This window comes from Pteropus alecto, unplaced genomic scaffold, assembly GCF_000325575.1.
Source record: "Pteropus alecto unplaced genomic scaffold, ASM32557v1 scaffold98, whole genome shotgun sequence".
Lineage (NCBI taxonomy): Eukaryota > Metazoa > Chordata > Mammalia > Chiroptera > Pteropodidae > Pteropus > Pteropus alecto.
In genome coordinates this window covers 11,176,770-11,196,846 of record NW_006443570.1, presented here as the reverse complement: position 1 = coordinate 11,196,846, position 20,077 = coordinate 11,176,770, and the positions used below count along the sequence as shown (strand labels likewise).

At 49.0% G+C, this 20,077-nt stretch overlaps 1 protein-coding gene across 1 annotated transcript; it reads left to right on the top strand.

Annotated features, from left to right (window-relative positions):
• The first annotated feature begins 9,835 nt into the window (after positions 1-9,835).
• On the top strand, positions 9,836-19,746 carry MPO (myeloperoxidase). The gene is made up of 13 exons (XM_025041719.1): positions 9,836-10,030; positions 10,179-10,272; positions 10,543-10,718; positions 10,918-11,041; positions 11,154-11,283; positions 11,366-11,572; positions 12,554-12,872; positions 14,597-14,757; positions 15,897-16,152; positions 16,623-16,793; positions 17,631-17,868; positions 18,629-18,859; positions 19,614-19,746. The coding sequence occupies exons 1-12, from the start codon at positions 9,847-9,849 to the stop codon at positions 18,834-18,836; spliced, it is 2,268 nt and encodes a 755-aa protein (XP_024897487.1). The 5' UTR covers positions 9,836-9,846; the 3' UTR covers positions 18,837-18,859; positions 19,614-19,746.
• Positions 19,747-20,077: the final 331 nt, after the last annotated feature.

Sequence of the window (20,077 nt, the reverse complement as noted above, 5' to 3'; positions counted from 1 at the left end):
CCCTGATGGCTATCCCGAGGCTATCCTGATCACGTCTTCCTTCCCCAGAAGGAAAGTTTGCACTGGATTGTCCCGAGCCGCCTCCCCGCAGGGCAGGCGGCAGAGCTGTGTGTATATATGTACATACTCAGTGCCTCAGTCCAGCTCCCTCCATCTCGCTTCCCCCACGCAGGCCCGGGAAGGAGAAAGGCCATGCCAAAGCGGGCCTGATCCCGCCCCGAGAGGGCTCCACCCGCCCCCTGCCAACCCTGCCTCTGGCTCCAGCGTGTCCCCAACCCCAAAGACCCAGGGGGCCAGCGGGCAGAGAGCAGGAGTTGGGTTTGCCTTATTTTGCTCATCGGATTCAATTTCTCTTTTGCATCGTTTTCCTCTGGCCCTTGTTGGAGTCTGGGGCTGGGGAAAAGGACAGATTTATGCAGCTATTTTCATACATTCTCAGTTTAGAATGGGGTAGGGGCTCCCCACCCTTCCCCTAACCACCCATCTCCACCCTCCTGCTGGGTGAGTGTCTGCATGCTTCCTTCGCTGGGGTGGGAGATCGTCTGACTGAACTCCCACCCCCACCTTGTTCTCTAGGGGTGAGGAATGGTGGGGGCATTTGTTTAAAAAGACATTTTATTATAATAAAGTCTATTTTCACAAAACCCCTGCTTGTCTCTACCTGGGACCTGGGACTCGAGGGGCAGGTCATACTGGGCTCTGGACTTGAGAACCCAGAGGTCACATTCCAGGGTTATGGTGGCAAAACTAATGAATGGCAAGAAGACCAAGCAACTCTTGAGTTTCTTTGAAGAAGAAGATTTGGCAGCTTTGTGAGTCCCTTGTCGCAGGACCAGGTGTTTGGGGTTGGGCCAGGTGTTGGGAGTTGGGCCAGGTGTTGGGAGTTGGGCCAGGTGTTTGGAGTTGGGGCAGGTGTTTGTTTGGAGTTGGGGCAGGGTCCTAGAGGGAGAAAGAGACCTGGACAGGGGGACGGGAGAAACAGGAGGAGAGAAGGCATGTCCTGCAGTCTTGCTTCTCCAGTACCAAATTCATGGAAAGAATAGATATAAGAAAAACCAATCAACCAAGCAAACAAATACCATGTGTAGTTCCCCCTGAAAGCAAGAAGTGGGGAGGAGGGGAAATCTTGGTAGACTAGAAATGGGAAGATTCCAGAAAAGACAAACAGCTGGAAGATCATACTCAGAACTCCCCAAGCAGGGTGGCCGTGGGAGAATTCTGCACATTGCTCCAGGCCTAGAGATGGCACAGACAGAGCAGAAGAGACCCCGGGGGCTCCTGACAGTGATTAACTGGAGTTCCATGTGAAGAGCAACCAGGTCCATTGACTGCGGCATAGTCAGTGGACCGAGGGGCAAAGGCGAGGATGTCCGCCTTTAGATCAAAACAGTGGAGGTGGCAGCTTGGATCAGAGACCAGGCGGCACTTTAGGTGGCCAGCGACAGCTGGCAGAAGCAAGAAGCATCACTGCCCAGGTGAGGAGCCACCAAAGTGCAGCACGTTGCGTCCCCCTCCCTCTCTCACAGAAACTCTCCAAGTCAGCAGGAGCACCCACCCAGCTGTCTTATAGGGACTCTAGATGACTAAGACAAGGACACAATTAAGATTCAACAAACAAATCAATTTGGGAAAAATTGACATTTAAGCAACGTCGAATCTTCTGACCTGTGAATAAAGTATATCTCTCCATTAAGTTAGGTCTTTAATTTCTCTTAGTAATGTTTTGTAGTGTTCAGTAGCATCCTGCACATCTTTTGTGAGATTTATCCCTAATTATTTAATATTTTTGAAGCTATTATAAATGGTATTGTTTTTTAAATTTTAGTTTCTAAATCTTTGTTGTCAGTATACAGAAATACAGCTGATTTTTTTGGTCTCATAGACTGCAACCTTACCAAACTCACTTATAAGTTCTAGTAGCTTGTTGTAGATTCTTTAAATTTTCTATTTGTGTGATCATATTGTGTGTAAACAAAGACAGTTTTAAATCTTCCTTTCAAATTTTGATGACTTTAATTTCTTTTTCTTGCCTCACTGCATTGCGAAATAAAAATAACAGGAGTGGACACACTTGCTTCCTGCTCTTAGGGAGAAAGCATCCAGTCTCTCACCATTCAGTATGATATTAGTGAGATGTTGGGGGGTTTGCTTTGTTTTGTTTCTGTAGATACCCTTTATTGTAGATACCCTTTATTAGGTTTGAGAAAGTTCTATTCCTAGTTTGCAGAGAGGTTTTTTTTTCTCTTTTTTCTTTTTTTAGATAATCAGTAATGGATGTTGGATTTTGTCAAATGAGCTTTCTGCATCCAATGAGAGATCATGTGGTTTTTCTTTCTTAGTTACGGCAAATTTCATTGATTTTTTTTTTTTTTTTACACGCCTACAGCACCCAGTCTTCTAGGTGCATTGATTGATTTTTGAGTGTTAAACCCACCTTTCTTTCTTAGGATAAATTCCACTTGGCCATGACCTGGGAGGCGGATGAAAGCCTATTCCTCAGCATGTGCCCTTGTTGAGTTTGAGGCGTGTGCACAGGGCAAAGATAAGGAGGTGGTGGGGATGGTGGGAGGCAGGGGGCTCATATCATAGAGATACTCAGGTTACAACCTTGGCTCATCCCTTCTCTGTTTCCTCCCTCCCCTCAATCTTGACACCTTACTGATTAGGGAATCTCCAAGTACCTCTATCAAAGCAAGAACTTCTCCTTAGGTCCTAATACTCTGGTCCTCAGGGCAGAGGACAGGACCTGCTGCTTCCACTCCCTAACCTGGCCAGGGTCCAGCACCGCTGTGTAATTCCCCTCCTGCAAACATCTGCTGGCCTTGAGGGGCGCTTTTCCTGCCTTGCAGTTGCTACAGGACAGGCACTGATCTGATGAGGGCAACTTGGTGCATAGAAGAGGGCACAGCTGGAAAGCTCTGCCTAGCCCATCCCCTGCTGGAGACACCTGGTCCTGCTCTCCTCCCCTCTAGTCCATTTTCCCCTCTCAAGGTCCCAGGCTTCTTCTGTCTCCCTGAGGGTTGCTCACACAGTCCTTTTAATTTTCTGCTCTCCAACAATTTCACTTCTGTGCCTCACTTGTGTGATATCTCTACAGGCAGGTTTGGCTGATGGATCCTGCAACCCATGTTAATACTGCTTTGTCTGAAACAGGTTAATATCCATATTTCAAGAACTGGAAGTCTACTTGTAACAGAGAACTTAACTGCAATACTAAATGTATAAGATAATAGAATATCTTCCCAAGTGCTGAAGAGAAAGAAATTTGAATTCGAATTCTATCCTTAACCAAATTATCAGTCATAGAACCGAAGCGTCCCACAGAGGAAACGCTTGCTCTAAAACGCCATGTATGCCAATGCTATCTATCCTTTCAATCTTTGGTAGTGTTTGAAACTGAAGTAAAAGCAACCCTAAACCACCAATTATGCAAAACAAATCAAAGTTTGCTACTTTGGGGGATTGAGGTGAAGGGAGAGAGTACTAGTTGTTTTGTGATAAAATTATTATATTGTCCTTGTAAAACTATCAAAAGAGGGGCATGGGTTTTATAGCAGAAGTTTCCTCCTCCTCAGCCCTTTTAGTTCCATTCTCCAAAGGTAACCACTGTTAATAGGCTTCTGTGCCTGCTTCCAGAATTTTCTATGTACATTTAATTATGTGTGTGCATGTGTGTAGCATGTATGTGTGTCTATGTGTTTTGCATGAATTGCATCATGCTGCATATGTTTTGTAACTAGTTCTTTTATTTTGGCAGCGTATCTTTTTTATATTGTTACATATAGACCTCCCTCATTAGTTCTAAAGGCAGCATAAAACACAGTCATGTAGATGTACCACAATGTGGCAAAAATTTATCGATGGACATTTGGCTTGTTTCTGGTCTATCGGTTGTTGCAAATGAGGTTGAAATAAACACCCTGGTGCAGATAGCTTTATGCTTTCCTAAGAATGCATCTGAAGGATAATTTCTTCCTGAAAGTAGAACTGCTGAGTCAGAGCACATGTACATTTGGATTTTGACGGACATTGCCAAATCGCCATCCCGTGGTGCAGGGCCAATTTACATTCATTTTTTTCACATGCTGACTGGCGCTGGCTTTATCAGTCTCTTTAAATATTAACTAATCTGATGGGTAAAGATGCTGTCGAGTTCTTTGAGTTTAGCACTTGTTACTTTTAGTGTTTTTTGTAGAACTTTGTCTCATGAACCCTCTACCAGTAGCCACAGGTATAAGGGGGAGGGTTAACTGAATAACCATTAAACACTTGTACAATCATGTAATTTAACTTGTCTTTACCTTTACAATACTACCCTACACAAATTTTCAAACTATTATTTGAAACTAACAAAAGCTTAAATATTTCCTCTTAAAAATCTTTTGTCTTATTCATTAAATAGAGAGTGAGACCTTTCTGGAACAGTGGGTTAAAAATGTCCAGTGCTTTTCAGGTCTATGAATCTACTTGCTAAAGAGAACTAAAAGAAGCATACTAAAAAATTTTTTATCTTTAAAAACACTTACCTTGAATGCTTTTAAAGGAAAGAAAATACTTATAGAGTTTACAAGTTCCGTGGAGAAAGTTAATGACCAAGTTTATATGTTTCTCAATAAGGAAGTACTTAGAAACACACGAACATGAAGGTAAAACAATAACATTTCAGTGAAGAATATAAAAGTAGACTTATATAAGTAAGACGATATACTCAAGAAAGTAAACTCTACGAGAGCAAGTAATTTGTTAATTGCTGTATCCCCAGTATCCCAAACAGAGCTGGCACATGGGTGCCCAGCAAATATATGTTGAATAGATGGGAAGACTTATTATCATAAAGATGTCAAATGTCACCAAATTTATGCATAAATTGAATACAATATCAATAAAAGTGTCAGTAGGATTTCTCATGGAACTAGATATTCAAAAATTCATAAGAAAAATGTGTTAGAATATTGAAGATTCTTTTGAAAAAGATGAATGAGGAAGGAGAATTTATCCTACCAGAAATCGAAACATATTAGAAAGTTAGGGCAATTGTAATGATGAGGTATTGACATAGGAATCGATAAAGAGACTGGTAGATTAGTAGAATACAATAATCTAGAAATACACACACATTTATGGTAAGTGATAAAAGTAGTATCTCCATTCAATGGAGAAATGACAGATTATTCAGTTAGAGGCACTGGGACAACTGGTTATCTGTATGGAAAAAAACTGAAGATAGCTCCCTACCCTTTACTATTCATACATAACAATTCTAGGTGGTTTAGCAATGTACATATGGAATCAAAGTATTAAGCTATAAGACAAGTATATGGGAAAATATGTTTATAATTTTGAAAAAGGAGAGATCCTCTTAAACAAGTCTGAAAAAGAAAACCCACAGAGGAAAAGGCTGATAAATTTTACCACGTCAAAACTAAGACCCCACAAAAAACATAAATGAAAAGTGACAGTCTGGAAAAAAATATTAACAACATACATAACAGCTGACAGATTAGTATTTATCCACAATATATAACAGCTTTTACAAATCAGTAAAAAAATGACAATCCAATAGGAAAATGGACAAAACCAAACACAGGAAGCATATTGCCAAACAGTATATGCATAATGTGGCATCATTTAGCGAAAAATAAAGGGAGAAGAATATTTCCCATAGACCCACATATATGAATGGATGTAAAGTAAAAGGTTTGGAAAGACAATCACAAAAATGACCAAAGCGTTTATGTCTACGGAGTGGAGGAGGAGGACTGGAACTGGGGTGGTGCCATAACCCCATCTAAAGAGAGCTTCCACCTGATCTGTGATATTTTAAATTTTATTCAAAATGTCTCCAGGGATGACCTGTATAATTCAAAATTAATTTTTAAAATTTTATGTAGAAAACAAGGCCTTTGGGCTGGGTGCAGCTGGAGTCATTGCCTCTCACCTTCTCCCCAGCTTCCATGGCCTCCTTCTCTCCAACCACACGCACACACAGGAAATCTGGCTGTAATCCCAACTGAATTGTTCTCCGAACAACATTAAGAAAGAACAAGCTGTTTTGCAAGCAGCAGCAGAGAGGGCCCGTTATCCCACAGGCAGTTGGACTTCACTCTAGAGGTGTGGATGTTTGTGGGGAGGAAGATGGGGGACATCTTCAGAGAACTATAGTATTGAGATGTAGCAGTTCCAGCAGTGCCCTCCAGAGGACACCCCCCAGGATTGGAAACTAGGGGGTAATTTATGGAACAAGGCTTGTTTGGAATATTTCTTCAGGCAGGCGTATTCTCCTTCTGGTTACTCTGCATGTTGAGAAGCCCTTTGAGGCTCAAATACACCTGGGCCAGACAAATAGGGCCTAGATGAGGGATCATCAACGGCGGTATACACTGGGCAGCCATGTGGTGATCCTGGTTAGGTCATTAATTGATTGGAAACATCATATAATCATGGAGCATCTCAAGTCTCTACACAAATGCAGGCCCACAGCCCCACCTGTGAGCCAAAGGCAGGGTGGTTCAGGATGATACATCTTGAGAAATCTCCTACTGCCAAGTGGGTATAAAGCAAAGGGCATTTTCACATCAATCTTTGAAAACATTTCAGTTTTTCAAACATTCATTGCCTCATCGCTGATCATAAGAAAGCGAATCAGGCCTCTTGATGCCCACGAATCACTATGATGCCTCCTGCCCAGTGCTCGGCCACTGGGCCTCCCTCCCCCGCAGCTCCACCCTCCACTCCACTGCCTGAATCAGCTTTCTAAAGTATAACTCTGACCATGCACGCACAGCCTTTATGGCTCCCTGGAGCCTTCAGGACAAGCACTTCCCAGTAGGTCACAGAGTGTTGGGTCTCAGGCCTCTGCCTGCCTTACCTTGCCCCATGGTGAAACAGGCTGAATGAAGCCCACTCGTGTCAGGGCCTTTGCTCTGTCATTCTTTGGGGCCAAGTTGCTCTTCCTCCCCGTGTCCACTTGGTCAAATTCTAAATACTCTTCAAGATAGCCTCAAGAACCAATTCCTCGAGAAAGCCTTCTAAGGTCTTTCCAATTGGTCCAAGTGCCACTCTTTGGTGCTCCTAAAGAGCCTTTTATGAAGCTCTTGAGGTGCTACTGGTTTGCCTTTCTGCATTCTCCTGTGCTCTCCTTGAGCCTCAAATACACCTGGGCCAGACAAATAAGGCCTAGATGAGGGATCATCAACGGCGGTATACACTGGGCAGCCACGTAGTGATCCTGGTTGGGTCATTAATTGACTGGAAACATCATAAAGTCACGGAGCATCTCAAGTCTCTACACACAAATGCAGGCCCATAGCCCCAGCCCTGAGCCAAAGGCGGGGTGGTTTGGGATTATACATCTTGAGAAATCTCCCATCGCCAAGTAGGTATAAAGTGAAGAGCATTTTCACAACAATCTTTGAAAAGATTTCAGTTTTTCAAACATTCATTGCCTCATCACCGATTGTGCGAAAGCGAGGCAGGCCTCTGATGCCCTACACTTTGCTCAGTGGAGTAAACCCAGTGGCCAGCTCAGTACTTGCCTGGCACGTGCAAGGGCTCAATAAACAATTTGTTGGATAAATGCCCAAGTTAAAGGTCAGGAATGAGCACACAGAGGCCATTGAGTAGAGCGCTGGTGTAGAAGTCAAGAGGCCTGACAGCTAGATTACTCTGAACTGTGCCCCTCTGATGCCCTTGGCAAAGTAATTTCTTCCGCTGGGCTCTGTCTTTCTCATCCGTGCTATGAGGGGCTTGCATTAAATGCTTTTTCCCTCTTGAGTCTTGATGATTCCCCTAAAAGAGTTAAAGGACACTAATTGTCAGAGTTGATGAGGCTGATGGGGTTCAGGTGCTCCCATGCATGGCTAATGGCTGTGAGGTGCATTTGACAGTTTTTTTTTTTTTATAAAAAGCCTCAAAAATGTGGAAACTCAAATATGCAGCAATTTTATTTCTAAGACTTCTTGCCTAAGGATATATAATTAAAGATGTGACTGGACATTTAACTCTATGGATGTTTATCCTAGGACTTATAATAGTGAAAATAGGAAACAACCCAAGTATCTAACAAGAGAGGATTAATGAATAAATAATAGTACTTCTTACAAAATATTATTCAGACATCGAAATGAAGTAAATCTATATCGACATAGATCTCCAGGCTAAATTATTAAGTACCGAAAGTATGTTGTCAAACAATATCTAAAGTATGTTCTTATTACTGTTTAAAATACATTTCATATCCATACATAGGATATCAAATTACTAAATGAGGTTATTGGTGAATGGTGGGATCATGGGAAATTATTTTCCTTTCTGTTTCTTTTTTAGTGAAAAACAATGACAAACATGGAAAGGAAAAACAATTACCCATAACCTCACTTGATTATAAGTAATTTTGATTTATTTTTGTTTTCGCTTGTGTTCTCTAACTTTTCGTGAATGGAAATACATTACTTACAGGATTAAAAAATTATTTTCAAAAGCCTATAAAATTCTAGAAGCGGATTCACAAAAAGCCACTCGTTCAAGTTCACACCTAGCCAGTCACTGGCAGAGCAAGTCTGGAGCGATGGCCCCTCTCTCGTGGACTCCTGGGCTCCGCTTCCCAGGAGCGGAGATCCCGCGTGACAGGATCTCTGGGTCCACTGGAAGGGTGCTCCATGGGTGTTGCTGTCCCCTGTTCCCTGACTGAGAAGATGTGGTCTGGGCATAGAAGACAAGGGTGAGGGCAGAAAGGTGGCTGGAGTCAGAGGTGTGGCTAGACCAAAGAGGACATGGGAACTGTAATTGGCACGTGCTGAGCCTGATGAGATCCCAGGGAGGTGGACAAACACGGTCATCGGCCGTAGGGTACTTTTCCTGCTTGAGAATGGCAGCCCCCTTGCCAGCTTTCTTCAAGGTAGAAACCTCCCCCTATTCTACTTAAGAATGAGCCTAAAGTTGAACCCCAGTCCTCCTAACTGCACTGATCTTGTCTTAGAGAGGCCTTGGGCTGCATCACCCAACTGACCACTAACCACAATGAGCTCTGCTCTCTCCTGGTTCCTGAAATCTGGGAGCAGATGGTGGGGGTGTTGAAAATGGCCCCCTACCAAAAGCCAAGAAGAAAGGGGAGGAAGAGAGGGATGGAGGAAGTTACCTTGGTCCTGAGCCCATAGCCCTCAGGATCCTCTTTCCTGTGAAACCCAACGGTCTCTAGACAGATTTCCTGTCCCTTTAGCCCTCACCAAGAATGGGGGCTGCCCACCAGGGTTCGCCGCAGGAGCCAGGTTACTGCCTGGGGTGGGGGACATGCCCCTGAGGCTGATCGGATCATCGTCACTCTGGGTCTCCCCTTTACTTTCTCTCTTCCTCCGGGGTCACTCTATTTCCCATAATTGCTTAAGCTGTTGGTTTCTGACTTTTGTCCTTTTCAAAGGAACCCTGGATACTCGGTTTAACCAGAATTTTGGAGAGGGGTTAGTTGTCTGTACTCCTTTGGGACAGCACTGATCTGGGTATACAATGGGGAGAGAAACCCTGGGGTGGGGGTATTAAGTTCAAAGGCTGGGGACAGTTCCAGTCCCCCCTTTCCTGCCCCTCTCTCTGTGCACCCCGATCCTAGTGGGGAAGGAGAGAGAGAGTTCAGTCTCCAGGGGCGGGGCTCATCTGCCCCGCCCCTCCCCCAGCTTGGAAGACATAAAAGCCTAGATTCAGCTGAGAGGTGTTGCCATTGCTAGGTGAGCTTATAAACTGAGGTTCTTAGGGGGTTGAGTGACTGAAGCTAGCCAAGGAGGGACATTGTGAACCTCTCCTTCAAAGAGGTCTGGACTCCATCTGTAGGCAGGGCCATTGAGGTGGGACTGGGGCATGAAGGTGCAAGTGAGGGTCCCGGGAGGAGAGGAATGGTGGGGCTCTCTTCTCCCAGGTGCACTGTGGGCTTTGCACACTTACTGGGCTTGGGGTCTTGTTGCAGAGATGAAGCTGCTCCTGGTCCTAGCAGGAGTCCTGGCCATTTTGGCCATGCCCTGGCCATCTGAGGGTGCTGCTCCAGGTAACAGTTCTGAAGGAAGGGAAAGGTGGTGTGTTCGGGGTGGTTCTGAGTTCCAAGGATCCCTTTCTCGGAGCAGGCCACCCTGGCTCTGGGCTCTCATGGTGGGCTTTGGGCACATTCCTGACTTTGTGATCCCTATTCTGGGCAGCTGTCCAGGGGGTGATAGAGACCTCGGTGGTGCTGACCTGCATGGAGGAGGCCAAGCGGCTAGTGGACAAAGCCTACAAGGAGCGGCGGGAAAGGTGACGTGCCGGGCACTACTCAGCTCTGGGCAAGGCTGCCCAGGCCTTTCGGAAAAGAAACAGGCATGGGGAATTTGTGGGTGTGTGAGGCCTCTGTCTGTCAGTCTTTGTGTCTTTGGGTGTAAGAACATCTTCCAAACCGTCCCTCCCATGGCCTTGCCTCTGTCTGGAGTCTATCTACACTGTCCTGCATGTCCATCTCTGGGCTGGGGCTCTGCTAGGTGACTCTGCACACTTTCTCTGGTCCTCACTCCTCCCTTCTCCAAGCAGCATCAAGCAGCGGCTTCGCAGTGGCTCAGCCAGCCCCATGGAACTCCTGTCCTACTTCAAGCAGCCAGTGGCAGCCACCAGGACAGCTGTGAGGGCTGCTGACTATTTGCATGTGGCCCTAAACCTGCTGGAGGGGAAGCTGAGGCCCTTGTTGTCAGGGCCCTTCAATGTCACTAGTGGGGAAGGACCTACCCCTCCAAGGGACCCCTCCAAGGGACCCCACCACTTCCCAGTGGCCCTCCCCCTCAACTTCTTCCAGGGAGTCTCAGGGACATTGTGCCACCTTCTATGCCCCCCATCAACCAAGGCTCCCCAGCCTAAGATAGGAAGTGGAGGGTTTCAGCTCCCACATTCCTCTTCCTCCCTGGCCCACAGATGTGCTGACACCTGCCCAGCTGAATCTGCTCTCAAAATCAAGCGGCTGTGCCTACCAGGATGTGGGGGTGACGTGCCCGGAGAACGACAAGTACCGCACCATCACTGGGCAGTGCAACAACAGGTGTGGCCAGTGGGGGATGGCCCCGTGGGATGCGGGCAGCTCAGGATGGCATCCTGGCCCCCAGCAGGCCTTCGGCACCACCGCATGACGGCTCCTTGTCCTCGCTCTGCAGACGCAGGCCCACCCTGGGGGCCTCCAACCGCGCCTTTGTGCGCTGGCTGCCAGCCGAATATGAGGATGGCTTCTCACTGCCCTACGGCTGGACGCCTGCGGTCAAGCGCAACGGCTTCCGGGTGCCCTTGGTGAGCACTGGCCCTCAGAGGGAGTGAGGCCAGGCCGATGTGGCGTGGCCCCAGGCAGCCCCTGATGCTCTGTGTCCCGCAGGCTCGAGCGGTCTCCAATGCCATCGTGCGCTTCCCCACGGAGCAGCTGACCCCGGATAAGGAGCGCTCACTCCTGTTCATGCAGTGGGGCCAGCTGATTGACCACGACCTTGACTTTACCCCAGAGCCAGCAGCCCGGGCCGCCTTTGTCAGTGGCCTCAACTGTGAGATCAGCTGCCTGCAGCAGCCGCCCTGCTTCCCACTCAAGGTGCTCCCTTCTCCCTCCTAGCCACGGCCTGCTCGGTGGGGAGAGTGGGCATCATTCCTGGAGGTGGCCACCGCCCACTGTGCCCAAGTTTCCTTCTCCAGCTCCTGAGTAAGGCTGGCCCCACCCCCACCCCAGGTTGAGGACCTTCCCTCTGTCCCCCAGCTACTGAAGTTAAAGACATCCCGGCTTAGGTGAAAAGCAAAGAGGGTCTTAATTAGGACAGTGTTTACTGAGCACCTATTATGTCAACACCTCAGTAAATAATTCGGTCACAGCCCCCGCTCTCATGGAGTTACAATACCGTAAATAATTATGTAAAAAAAAAAAAGCTCAATTCTCTTTCCACTCCACAAAGGGGCTCCTTCCCCATATCTCACGTTACACAGAGCCTAGGTCGTGGGGCTGGAGCAAGGCTGAGGGGGAACTGGATGGTAGGCACATGTGGAACAGGGAGAGGGGGGAAAAATGGAGCATCAGAGAAAAAGGCAGGGACTAGAGTGAGAGACAGGAAAGGGACAGGGAGGAGAGCAAGATGGGAACAGGAAAGGAGAAGGAAGCAAGGCCAAGTGATTGCAGACATTACTTACAAAGAACAGAGAGAGAGGAGTAGACACAGAGGAGAAAAGTAATGAGAGATGGGAGGTTTAGGGGGAGGGTCAGAGGACTAGCAGGTTCACCTCCAAGGGACCCCACATTCCCCAGACCAGCATTCTAGTTATCGCCCCTGGAGCTCAGAGGCGCTCTGCTGGGGGAAGCTGAGGCAGTGATCCTTTGTGGGCCTTGAGAGACCTGCCTGTAGGCTGAGGAGGCCAGAAGTCCTGAGGGACTCCTGTTTTGGTGTGTCAGTCTCCCTCTTCGGTCCTGGACTCTAGGCTGCTTCCGAGTGGGATCAAGGCCTTCAGGAGTATAGCCAGGGGAGAGTCACTCCTGCCCTATGTTCCTGCCCTTGGTGAGCGAGCTCGGTCTCTCTCTGTGCCGCAGATCCCACCCAATGACCCCCGCATCAAGAACCAACAGGACTGCATCCCCTTCTTCCGCTCCTGCCCTGCCTGCACGGAGAGCAACATCACCATCCGAAACCAGATCAATGCGCTCACCTCCTTCGTGGATGCCAGCATGGTGTACGGCAGCGAGGACCCCGTGGCCATGAAGCTGCGCAACAGGACCAACCAGCTTGGCCTGTTGGCCGTCAACCCCCGCTACAAGGACAACGGCCGGGCCCTGCTGCCCTTCGACAACCTGCACGACGACCCCTGCCTCCTCACCAACCGCTCCGTGCGCATCCCCTGCTTCCTGGCAGGTCAGACTTGGGTGGACACCTGGGGTGGCACAGGGCGCCCCCTGCTGGAGCCACAGCAAGCCTATTTGTAAGCAGCTAGTGGGTTTGCATTTAGAGTCTCTGTCCTCACCAACTTTATGATGTTAATTCAGTTGCTTTGGGGACAAGTTGGATGGAGCCAGAAATGGGGTGGTTGGGGGGTGGGGTGGGGGAAGCAACAAAAACAAAACCCAAACCTAGGAAGAAGACTCAGGACTGGTTGAGGAGCCTCTGTCCATCCCCTTCTCTGTCTCCCTCTTTCCCCCTGGACTTTGACAGAGAGGAGAATTTAGTCCCCCAGGGGCAGGGAACTAAAGGGACAGAGAGCAGCCTGGCACCCTCGTCCTTTAGAACCACATTGTTCAATACAGTAGCCACTGGCCACATGTAGCCGTTTTCATTTAAATTTAAGTTAATTTAAATTAACTTACATTAATAATTCAGTTTCTCCACTGCACTAGCCACATTTCACGGACAGGAGCCTCACAGACTAGTGACTCCCATATGGGGCAGCGCAGATATGGAACATTTTCAGTCCAGAAAGTTCTATTGGACAGTGCTGCTCCTGCCCACCCTGATTCCTTGTAATAAGAAAGGGTGGGATTTTAAATTTAAATAGCTGGCAGCCCTGGGGAGACCACTGGGGCAGTGAGGGGGCCTGGGCCCAAAAATTTGCCAGTGTGTTTTAAGGTAAACCCAACAGTGGGCCTGACCTCCCTCTGACCTCCCAACCTCTTCTCTGGGTGGCTTCTGGGGGCTGAGCCCTGGGGAGGAGAATCAAGGTCAGCACCAGTGTGGACTTTCCCGGGCTAGTGAGGGCAGCACTCCTCAGCCAGTCATAGCTGCCTCCGGCCTGGTGTTGGCAAGCTACATGTCCCAGGCCTGGATCATCACGGCCTCTGGCAGCTCATGGGATGGAAAAGGCGCTCTCTCAGAATTTCCTTCCCACCGGACGCTAGAGCTGGTGAGGACTGAGCCTGCTGTCTTGCTGAAGTGGCTCTCAGGCCCTCCCAGAGGAGGTTTGGAGAAGGACTGGAAGGATCAGGGGTCTAACTGAGCTCTTTTGAATAGTCTCAGGTATGGACTTCAAACACCCTGCGCCCTAGCCTCCTTCCCTGAGCAGGCTGTAGTAAGGGTGAGGATGGCAACTCTGATCAGTCTCAAGCGGCTTTCCAGAGTCCTGTGTTGAGAAAGATTCTGGAGTTGCATCCAATTTTAGCAGGAGAGAGTGCTGTGTTCATTAGCTGTGTTTGACGTGGGCGGGGAAGTGGGGAGTGCCAATTTGGCCTTCCCTGAATCAAGAGAATAGGTCAATGGAGCAGTGTTCATAGATCTCCCACTATGTACCAAGCACTGTGTTAAACTCCATATGTCTATGTGTGTGTTGGGTGAGAGGGTCAGATACAAAAAGGCAAAAGACAGCAAGCCTTGCTCTCAAGGAGCTCCCAGTCTCAGGTATTGGATGGTGGCAAGACATGGGTCAGATTTGATGCCTATCAAATGAACATCTCCAACCAGCTAAACAGAAGCTATTTGGTGGACCAGGGCATTGAGGCAGGGGAGGTAGAAACTGAACATGGTGTGGAAAGATGATAGGAAAGGAGGGCTGAATAGGAGGCATTTCAGTCTTTGGCTGGAGTTTCAGTGGAGCAAGTCCTTTCTGGGATGGAGATCTTAGGAATGATGGTAGCTTTTGCTTCCCCAAGGGGACACCCGCTCAAGTGAGATGCCTGGGCTCACCTCCATGCACACACTCTTACTGAGGGAGCACAACCGGCTGGCCACGCAGCTCAAGCGCTTGAACCCCCAGTGGAACGGAGAGAGGCTCTACCAGGAAGCCCGGAAAATCGTGGGAGCCATGGTCCAGGTAGGCAATCCTGAGCATCAGTGATGCCATGAGTTGGGCAGACTTTGAATCCAAACGTGCCCCTCCACATCCTGGCTGCATGACCTTGGGCAAGTTAACCCTCATGAGGCTCAGTTTCTTCATCCATGATACTATAAAGATTTAAGATATATGAAGATGCCTGGCAGATACTAAGTGCCTGACAAGGGTTACTTGCCTTCCATCCCTTTCTTAACAGGCTTGCTCTCCTTTCTTTTTTCTTGTCCATTGGGAATGAAATCGAGAGGGTTAAATGGCTAAATCTAAAGTACCTGGTGCCTAGTAGCTGTTCAGGAAATGCCTCTTCTTTCCTTCATCTCATTGTCACTCTCGGCTCCTTTACCCACTCACCTCTTCTTCTGGCTCTATCGTAGCTCACCTAATCTCCTTTTCCTCATTTATACCTGAGCAGTGTTCCTGGTTCTCCTTCCCAACCTTTGATGCTCCAGCTCCCCCTTCCTCCCCCGAAGACATAAACACTAGTGCGCACACACACACAAACACGTGCCCACCCTTTTAATACTCATGGACTCAGGAGGGAGGGAGGGTTGCAGGCGTTTTTGAGTTGCCCTAAGAACTTAAGTGAGATTCGTTTAAGCCTCATGGGAAACTCCAGAGCCTAGATTCTAGAGCGAGACTGTTCTATATCTCCTGTTTTCACTGGGGAAAATCATCTAGGGTGGCCTTTCTCCTTCTTACCTCCTCTCCTTCTATAGTCATATATTGAACCCTACTAGAAGCCTACTTGCTGGGCTCCTAATAATTCCAAGAGAAAGGAAATAGAACCATTGTCCTCAAGGAGCTTATAAGTTAGTAGGAGAAATGGGGCATTAATAACTCAAAGTCAAGGGAGCTATCACCATGACTAATTTAATACTCTGGCATAATTACCCTTAATTTACATTTGAAGAACTAGGGCTCAGAGAGGTTAATAACTGACTCAAGTTCACATAGCAGGCAAGGTCATGTAAGCTCTGTTTATGCCACTCAGTGCCACTCTGTTAGACCCAGATCCAGTGCTTTAGGAGGCTGTTCCCTGACCCTAGACAGATGGGAGGAATCCCCCAAGCCAGCAGCAGGTGGAGACAGTGGAGAGGCCACTAAGAGTGACTTTTCTTTAGATCATCACTTACCGGGACTACCTGCCCCTGGTGCTGGGGCCAGAGGGCATGAGGAAGTACCTGCCCAAGTACTGCTGCTACAATGAGTCAGTGGATCCTCGCATCTCCAACGTCTTCACCAACGCCTTTCGCTACGGCCACACCCTCATCCAACCCTTCACGTTCCGCCTGGACAATCAGTACAAGCCCATGAGGTCCAAACCCCACATTCCACTCAGCAAGGCCTTTTTTGCCACCTGGAGGGTAGTGCTGGAAGGTGAGCAGGACCTAGGCCAGGAGAGAGTGGGCTGGCAGCTGAGGGTGGGGTAAGGGCGGGCTTGGCCACAGGGAGCTAGGGCAGGAGAAATCCTTTTTCCATCTTTGGGGATCCGGTTGGACTTCCCAGCCTCAGTTCACCTGACTCTGCTTTTACATCTAACCGTAAACAATGGGGTGGAGATGGCTCATAAGGAGCTGGCCCCTTCCTGTGTATTGTGACTTTCAGTAACCTTAGGAGGCCAGGGGCTGGGAGCACCCCAACCTTGCAAGTCTGAATGGCATAATCCCCTGAGACCTTGATGCCTTGATGAGGACTTCCCCACTGGGGCCACCTGGACACCAGGAGCTGCATGTGCCCAGCCCTCTTCTATAATATCCCCGACCCCACCTCTAACTTGTCCCTGACTCCAATCTGAGCTCTGACACTGAGCCAGAGCCTTCCCTCAACTTTGCTCTTCTTGCCCCCAGGTGGCATTGACCCCATCCTCCGGGGCCTCATGGCCACCCCTGCCAAACTGAATCGCCAGAACCAAATCGTGGTGGACGAGATCCGGGAGCGGTTGTTTGAGCAGGTCATGAGGATCGGGCTAGACCTGCCTGCTCTAAACATGCAGCGCAGCCGGGACCACGGGCTCCCAGGTGAGGAGCTGCAGTGTCCTCCTCCCCACCCCCACCACACCTCCCACTCTTAGGGCCTGCCCTCTCCAGTGGCCCCAGCTGCCCAAGGCTTCCCCACGCCCCAACACCTTGCTCTTAGGAATCAGTCTGAGGTCAGGTACCCACCTTTCCCTGGGCCCACCTGGTTCATTTTCAGCTCTTCCTGGTTGCCTTTGCATTGCTGTAACCCTTAAACTTGCAGCATGATAATAACATGCCCCCCTAGCCCCCACAGTCTGAAAATCTGTCTCCATCATTATTTCTTTTTGCTTCATTTTATATGAATCCTGAGAGGAAGAGAGTATTATCACTTGCCTTTTTACTGATGAGGAAACTGAAGTTTGCAGAGATTCAAAACCTGTCCAGGTTCTCCAGCCAAGTCAGTGGCAGAGCTGAAATTTGAAACCGCATTAGCCTCACCCCAAAGCCTGTGCCTGCTTTATGGGACAGCTGGTGTGGCTGAGTCTCCTAGACACACTTCAGCCCTCACAGGTCTGAGACCTTCAGAGGGGAACAATGCAATATCCCCTTGTCAGGAGTTATGGCAATGTAGAACTTTGGGACCTGACAGAAGTTATGGCAATTTAAGATTTGCCTTAGAGTAGGAGGGCAAGGGAAAGACAGAGAGGGTCCTGGAGCAGCCCAGCTGTCCCCTTGGCCTGAACCAAGGGTTTGGAATTCCCTAAGGGTTCCCAACCCCGAGAGAAGCCCTTCTGTGTCCTCCCCTCCCTCACGTGCTTCTGTGTATGGTCTTGGTGTTTTGGGAAGGTGGATATTCCGGGATACACCTGCAGCCACCTCTCCCCTCCCCCCATGCAGGGTACAATGCCTGGAGGGGCTTTTGTGGACTCCCGCAGCCCAAAACGGTGGGTGAGCTGAGCACGGTGCTGAAGAACATGGACCTGGCAAGGAAGCTGATGGAGCAGTACGGTACACCCGACAACATCGACATCTGGATGGGCGGCGTGGCCGAGCCCTTGGAGCCCAATGCCCGTGTGGGCCGGCTCCTCGCCTGTCTCATTGGGACCCAGTTCAGGCAGCTCCGCGATGGCGACCGGTGAGGAGGCAGGCTGAGCCGCCCAGCCCGGCTCTGTGGCTGTGGGCTGTGCGCCTGTCCCGGATCTGCGGGGCCCTCAACTCCTTCCTGTAAAGTGAAGGCCTAGAAGGAACCTGTGACTTTTCAGTGTGTCCCAGGGAGCCTCGAGGTCATCACTACTGTGCTCTGAACCTGTCGGGGGTACAGCAGAGAGGGACCTGGACCCCTGGCTGTGAAGGAGAGAAAGCCGAGAAAATGACACTCTTCTTCCCCGAGTTTCAGGGTGTGACCATGGCGCTGTCAGTTACTACCGAACAGTGTCATCCTTGCTTCTCCTAGTGTCACTTCATCATGCTTCTGACATCTATCATACCTAGTTATTACCTAGCCTGTATTGTGCCTTTGAGAAAATTAGAAAAAGCTGTCCCTCTCTGGATGGACAAGTTATAAACCACTTCCAAGGTTCTGTCCACCTCCATGGGTTCAGCCTGGATCAGGGCACAGGCTTTGTGAGTGAGTGTGGGTCCAGCTTCCTGTCTAGCGTCAGTGGAGCCCTGGAGGCCTCTGGAATGGGGCATCTAGGCAGCTGGGGATTCCTCTGTGCCGTGAGTGGGGCTCCACTTGTTTGAAAGCCCCTGGCTGCCTGAGGGCCTGGAGCTCTCTTGTGTTGTAGATAGGTGTCTGCTGTGGTCCTCTTGCATTCAGGGAGCATCTCCGGCCAGGTGATGCCCTCCCATTCCAGGAGAGCCTCAGGTCCAACGTCATGTGTGCTCCCATGCAGGTTTTGGTGGGAGAACAAGAACGTGTTCAGCATGAAGCAGCAGCAGGCCCTGGCCAAGATCTCTTTGCCTCGCATCATCTGCGACAATACAGGAATCACCACCGTGTCCAAGAACAACATCTTCATGTCCAACACATTCCCTCGGGACTTTGTCAACTGTAGTACACTTCCCGCGTTGGACCTAGCTTCATGGAGACAAAGTGACTAGAGGCTGTATAAAGGGATGCAGAGGTGAGGTGAAGGCTGGGCATACTTGGGCTACCTGGGCTGGCCAATTGGAGCCACAGATCATTCTTCCTTATGTGAGCACATCCCTGTTCTGGGTGCTGGCCGGGCAGACAAACGACCCAACATTCATTCATTCATGTGTGCGCATGTGCGTGTGCGTGCGTGTGTCCACAAGCAATGTATATAAATTGTTTCATATGTGTATGTTGTCTATGAACGTGGTAGTGTTTTGGGTGCTGCGTATGTGTGTCGTTTATGTGAGTGTGTGTTTGCTGTTTCTGTGAGTAATAAGTATATGGAAGGCAGCAGAGCAGATTGATGAGGAGCACAAGCTCAGGAGCCAGACTGCTTGGGTTCAAACCCTGGCTCTGCACCCTACCAGCTGTGTGACCTTGAACCCATCACTCAGCCCACCAAGTCTGAGTTTCCTTTGTAAATAAGAAGGAAATAACTGTTATTATAGCTATCATGACTCCTTAGAGGGCCTGTTTGCATCCTTTAGTTATTAATCGAGTACTTACTATCTGCCAGGCACTGTGCTAGGCATGGAAAACAGAAAGACAGACACCATTTCTTCCTTCATGGAGCTTACAACCTTGACAGTGTCCTGGTTAGCTGAGGTGAACCAGTGACCCCTGGAGGAATGGCCATTAGCAGCTGGGTTGTTTGTGGTGGTTGAGTTACAGACCCAGGCAAGCCAGGCTCGGTTCACATCTCCCCTTTTTCTTCCTTATCCTGTTCTCTTGCTTATTCACAGGAGCTGCCTGGAGAGGAACTGGGGCCCATTGGCCCTTTTGTACCATTTGTTTGCACCTGACATCTATGATAATAAAGTAGCACGGATGGGGATTTTTACTCTGTCTGTGTCTATAGTGGGGCTAGAGCCTCAGCATAAGGCTTACTCTGGGCCCTGAACTTGAACCAGTGTGGTCTGTTCCTCAGTGCCCTGTGTTTTCTGAACTGGGGGTGAGGGAATCCAAGGATCTTCCTTTGGCTGACCCGTGCATGGAAGGCAGTCATTTCTTAGAAGCCTAGGGGCTGGGCCAAACTGAGCAGACCCTCCCCACTCGCCTTCCACCCACACCAACAGGAAAACAGGAATTGTGGTCATCAAGTTCTTATGTTCATTTATTGCTCGGGCAAATATTTGCTACATGCTCACTCTGCGTCAGACCTGTGTCAGGTGCTGAGAAACGGGACAAAGCGCTGTCCTGTGGGAGG